At 34.8% G+C, this 5253-nt stretch overlaps 1 protein-coding gene across 13 annotated transcripts; it reads right to left on the bottom strand.

Moving 5' to 3' along the window:
* Window positions 1-995: 995 nt before the first annotated feature.
* LOC110913644 (serine/threonine-protein phosphatase BSL3-like) lies at window positions 996-3805 on the bottom strand. Of its 13 annotated transcripts, none has more exons than XR_004885336.1 (10): window positions 3635-3805; window positions 3479-3566; window positions 3309-3354; window positions 3138-3238; window positions 2950-3026; window positions 2821-2871; window positions 2429-2608; window positions 2235-2277; window positions 1741-1801; window positions 996-1432 (listed from the first exon to the last, which is right to left on the bottom strand). XR_004885336.1 is itself a non-coding variant. In XM_022158468.2 (9 exons), exons 5-9 carry the CDS (start codon window positions 2846-2848, stop codon window positions 1406-1408), a joined length of 339 nt encoding a protein of 112 aa, XP_022014160.1. In that variant the 5' UTR covers window positions 2849-2871; window positions 2950-3026; window positions 3138-3250; window positions 3479-3566; window positions 3635-3805; the 3' UTR covers window positions 996-1405. The 13 variants fall into 13 exon arrangements, 9 of the variants coding, with proteins under 9 accessions (XP_022014160.1, XP_035842081.1, XP_022014166.1 ...); XR_004885335.1 differs by having other exon boundaries at window positions 3479-3561; XR_002578414.2 differs by lacking the exon at window positions 3309-3354 and having other exon boundaries at window positions 2235-2336; window positions 3138-3250; window positions 3479-3561.
* Between the last annotated feature and the right edge of the window lie 1448 nt (window positions 3806-5253).

Raw genomic sequence — 5253 nt, 5'->3', positions numbered from 1 at the left:
ATGAATATCATTTTCACGTATTTTGTTATAGATATTAGTAAATTTATGTTATTTGACATATATTAAATTTCCAAAAACTTATTTCTTTATAAGTTAACATGTCCGAGTACTCCCCGAGTACTCTCCACCTAGGCCGAGTACTCTCAACTCCCCGGTTAACCAAGGAGATGTGTGATATGTACCCAGAGTGGGTATATGGACCGAATAGGCACTCGTGGGAAGATAGTGAGCTGGGCTCCTCAACAAGCAGTGCTAGCTCATCCTTCTATTGCTTGCTTCGAACTCTACTCTAGAAGGTGTGAGCCATGGGGTGCCTTTTCTTTGTTGGCCTTATTTTGCTGATCAGTTTCTTAACCGGACATACATTTGTGACGTCTGGATGAACAGGCTGGGGTTTGAAAAGGATGAAAATGGTGTTATCGGGAGAGACGAAATCATGGGTAAAATAGATCAGCTGATCAACAATAGAGAGTTCAAAACAAGGGCGCTCGATCTCAAGGAAAAGGTTATAAATAGTATTAGAGAAGATGGTTCATCGTGCAAGAACTTTAAACGATTCGTTAAGTGGATGCAGGAGAAAGATGGTTATGGTGAGAACGTTACGAAGATACAGTTGGGTCTGTAGGATAATAGGCCAAAGGTAAAAAATGTTTGTATTATGACCAGATAAGAAAACAACTTGTTTTGGGTACCATTACTTTATAGACAATGTCCTTTTACAGACCTAATTTTCATACCCAACCCACCGATTTTTTTTAATTTTGGCAAGATATTGAATTTTATGACATGCTGTTGTGACCGATAAAACCTACATCGGATGACTTTAAAAGAGCTTTTATAACCTCTACCGACACTGTTTATAAACACTACAGAAAAGGATCTTTAAAGTAGATTTCACATGAAGCCAACTTCTCAATTAACTCAAACACCAATACAGTTAATTAACTCATACAACTGATTCAAAACAGAAAGCCAAACCCACAAAACGCACCAAACAAAAAATAACCAAAATTTGTTCCTTCATGCTAAATGTATAAGCTACATAACATAAAAAATATGACTGGAATCAAACAGCAACAACAATCCGCCCAGTCACTTGATCAAGGTCCCGCTGACCATTTGAAGTGATTCTTCTCCCTCTGTAACAACATCAAACAAAAGTTTACGCATAAACACAAGCATCATAAATAGATTTACTCTGTGTCATCTTCATTTAAACATCGAGTAATCTCCCATCTTGAGCTAGTTTCACGAAACTAAAAAACTTCAAAAATGTGTGTTGAAGGTTGTTGAAGGATATGACAAATGATACCACCACTGCTTTTGCAGAAATGTGGTGGAGCACTACCGTTCCTCTTACGCCCACCATAGATTCTCTGGAACGCACCAACACCAATACCGCCCTTCAGATAAATTTTCCTAGCAATAGAAGCTGCACATTAAATTGACATTAGGGTCAAACCTGGTACATTTGAACAACTCCTTAGAAAAAAGACTTATTCTTTAACTTTCAGGATAGTAATCTGAAAATTAGTTTGAACTTTTTTTGGGTCAAACCTGCTGCATTTAGACAATGGTGTCAACTTTCAAGTCTGATATGGTTTCACTTTCAAGTCACTTTGTTTAACTTATCCTTTCATGGTCTCATATATAGAACTGAAATTTATATGGTTTTAAGCCACTTTATAGCATGAATTCGAAAGCCTCGTACATGAATTCAAAAAGAAATAGAAAATATACCTTACGGTGCAACTGGACCTCGAACGTGTTTCGTGGTCTTGATCTTTGATCAACTTGAAATCTCCATGAAACAAAACGAATCAATTAAGGATCTGAGTTCGAGTTTGCAATTTCGACCAAGTTACATATATATATTTACATGTGAAGCTTTATTTTCTAGAGTTTGCAATTTCGGCTCATTTATCATCTTTCGGCCCAGTTATCTATAAATCATAGTTATTAAAGGCGCGAGGCGCACTCAGGGCGATTCGTTGGGCCCGTGGCTTTATTTGTGCCTAGGCGCACCTGGGCGCTCACTTTAATAACTATGCTATAAATAAGATGGGTAAAACAAAAAATATTAGCTCAAATGGGTGGGAACATAATAAAAAATGTATATAATGATCATTCTATTAAAAATAATACATTTTTAGCATGGGCTATAAAAACAGACTATCACATTATATCTTTGGATTGTCAAGATTGTCTTTCTTTCAAATGAAACTCAAAGCAACCTGGGTAAGCCCCTGCCAAAGTGTCGCCAAGTCCCTTTACATCCTATAGTGTTAAAATGAGACAAAGAAGAGAATGGGGTTAACTTTAGATCAAACAATTACCTGCAGTCGATCATATGGATCTGTTGTCATGTTTTTTGAAAATGTGAATTATTAGTGTATCGAGAGAACTGAAAATATAGATCAGGTCTTACCTCCGCGTAAACCACCGTAAATGAAAATTAAATCCCCTACAGCAGCAGCCGCGTGCCTACACTGCCTTGTTAATTCAACCGCGCCATCTCCGCCAGCAGCATCAGCACTGTATCTACCAGTCCTTGGAGACGTCACAACAGATTTTGTATCGCACCAAACTCCTGCTGCAGTATCAAGAACTCCACAAAAGAATGCAAAAAAAAAAATGAAATGAAAAACATCTGAAAAAATCATACAAAGGAATCCAAAATTAAAATCAGAACACACCTCGATAACTGATTCTCAACATTCTATTCTTTCTAGTTTATACAAATCCAAATCGGCTATTTTTCCATTATATACAAATAAAACATAAAGCCTATATTTTTGTTAGGTTAGAGTCAAATCATACCTGCCACGCTAGATGAGTCCTCCACCATGCGACAAAGAGCGTAAAACAACACTGCAGGTGAGCAGACAGAAAGAGAATACCATCAAACAAAGCTAATACAAATCAGCATAATACGTGGTGAAATTTTACCTGATTCGTCAAAGAAGAATGATTGTCGTCAGATCATGACCACCAGAGTCGGTTTCGCGACCAGAACCTTAACCACCCTTAACACAATTCACTATTAAAACTAAGGTCCTTAAGTTAGACAAACTATGAAGCGGGGATTTGAGCCCGCTCTTTAGTAACATTTAGACATTTTAGGGCTTGAAAGTTACCTCAGTAGTTCCTAAGCGTTGATTCGGAAAAAGGTAGAATGACGGAACCCTGGATTCTGGAAGTCATCACCACCAAATCTTGAATCATTGCATGCAGAGTCCTTTAAAATTAACTGAAATTCATAACACATTCACAATAATCAAGAATAAATAAATTGAAACACGAATTACCTAGGGTTACAGGTTTCTTAAGCTTAGAGAGAGGGTCAATGAAGATCTGAAACCATAGATTCTCATAACCATCTATCCATCAATCTGGATCTTGCGAGACAGATTGACCAGAGATTCGACTCTTGAAAAATGCTTCTAACAATTCATTAAAGAAAAACTAGATTCCTTACCTTGTACCTAGATGAAATCTTCTCATGATTCCTCAAATATTCTTCCTGAGTCTACTTCGCAGCAAATACAAATCCTAAAGCACCTGTCCTAAAGGTATATCCGACATCAAAAACACCATCACGCGATCATATGCATTAATATTAATAGTAATTCACCTTAAATCAAACGAAAATCGAATAAAGATATGATGGAACCAGAGGAAATCGCGAGAGATAGAGAGAGAGAAAACAATTTGTGGACTGATAGGTGGGTTTTAAGGAGGCATGAAAGCAACAGAATGGTGGAATTGGGAGTAGGGTTTGAGAAGGTGGAATGTTTGTTTTGCAGATGTATCCCAAGCGGCGTTTTTTTTTTTTTAAAAAAATTGCTTGTGCATTGTGCCATTGTACAAGAAGCTTTCAGACTTGTAATGTTGATAAAGTGGCAAATGACCATTTCTGCCCTTCGGATATACATTATATATATATATATAGGGGGCCGCTATAACGAGAACCACCTCGAGTTGTAAGAACCGTGAGAACTACTTGATCCGGGGCGAGGTGGACCAATTTTTTTTTTCAAAAACGTAGATGCATGTATTATAAACACATTCGTAAAAAAAAAAAAAATTAAAAAAAATGTCGTGTGTGTCGTTTTTTACACCACAAGTTTGTGGTTTACGAGTTCCGTAAAATGAAAAACCACATCCAATTGTGAAAACCGTGAGAACCAATGTCCAACCATTGGATCTTACAGATTGATGGATGAGATTAAAAGTAATTAAAAGTAATATTAAATTCTCTTTGTCTTATTATGTTTTTTAATATCAGTTTAAGATCCCGCGAGTTTCGCGGGTGGCTTAACACAAACATTTTATTATTTAATAGTGTTACATAAATTTTTAAAAGGTTATTTTTTTATTTCTTGTTTGTAATTTCTTTTTTATTCTAGTTTTATGGTAATTTTTGTCTTAATTGATTTTTTTTAATTATGTTATTTTGTTATAAATTTATTATGTTAATAATCTAAAAAACAAAATTATATTAAAATAATTGATTAATTAATTATGACATGGGTTTTATCTCACAACAAGTCAGTTAACAATGGGCCCCTTAATTTTAATGCATGCTATCTCTTAGATTGTTTTGTTTAAGAATCTAAATTATTATAATTATAATTATTATTATTATTATTATTATTATTATTATTATTATTATTATTATTATTATTATTATTATGTTTTCGAAATACCAATTAGCGCATTAATTTCTTTTAGAAAAGGTATTGACCATACTAAAAAAAGTGTCTATTAGAACCCGAACTTATGTTGACTGTTTGTCAAACTCTCTGAACCTCTTAAGACATCAAACTATTTCATAAATTTAAAATAATATAATTGTTATAATATTGTTAAGCATTCATACTTAGTTAACACATTAACTTATTAAAAACATGGACACAAAATCGCTACTGGGTCAACTCAACCAAATTCATCCGAGCCCATTAAATTTGCATGTGTTGCAAACCAAGCTTGATGAACAAATTCCTGCAAATAAAATACAACCTTTTAATGAGAGATAACCTGTTAAAAGAAAAACATGTTCCATTTTCTACCAAATGATAATGATAATAATGCATCCAGGTCTGATAAAGGCATGTGCAGTATCATAACAAAGTTCTTATAAGGCATGAATTACAATAACAGATCTGTTGGGATTGAACCCTACCAGAGGAACGGATAATGAAAGCCAAAACCGGATCACTACAGTGGATTAGTCATAAGCAGCTGTTTATA

The sequence above is a fragment of the Helianthus annuus genome, chromosome 2 (assembly GCF_002127325.2).
Source record: "Helianthus annuus cultivar XRQ/B chromosome 2, HanXRQr2.0-SUNRISE, whole genome shotgun sequence".
NCBI classification, from domain to species: Eukaryota; Viridiplantae; Streptophyta; class Magnoliopsida; order Asterales; family Asteraceae; genus Helianthus; species Helianthus annuus.
Note: the sequence above shows the minus strand (reverse complement) of the source record. Positions and strands in the feature narration are given on the sequence as shown.

Coding starts and splice junctions, on each gene's coding strand:
- LOC110913644 (XM_035986184.1), bottom strand. CDS start 2,663: ATGATTTTTTCAGATGTTTTTCATTTCATTTTTTTTTTTGCATTCTTT. Junction 1,802..2,234: donor TTTGGCAGGGGCTTACCCAG/GTTGCTTTGAGT, acceptor TGTTTCATGGAG/ATTTCAAGTTGATCAAAGAT. Junction 1,433..1,740: donor AGGTCCAGTTGCACCGTAAG/GTATATTTTCTA, acceptor TTTAATGTGCAG/CTTCTATTGCTAGGAAAATT.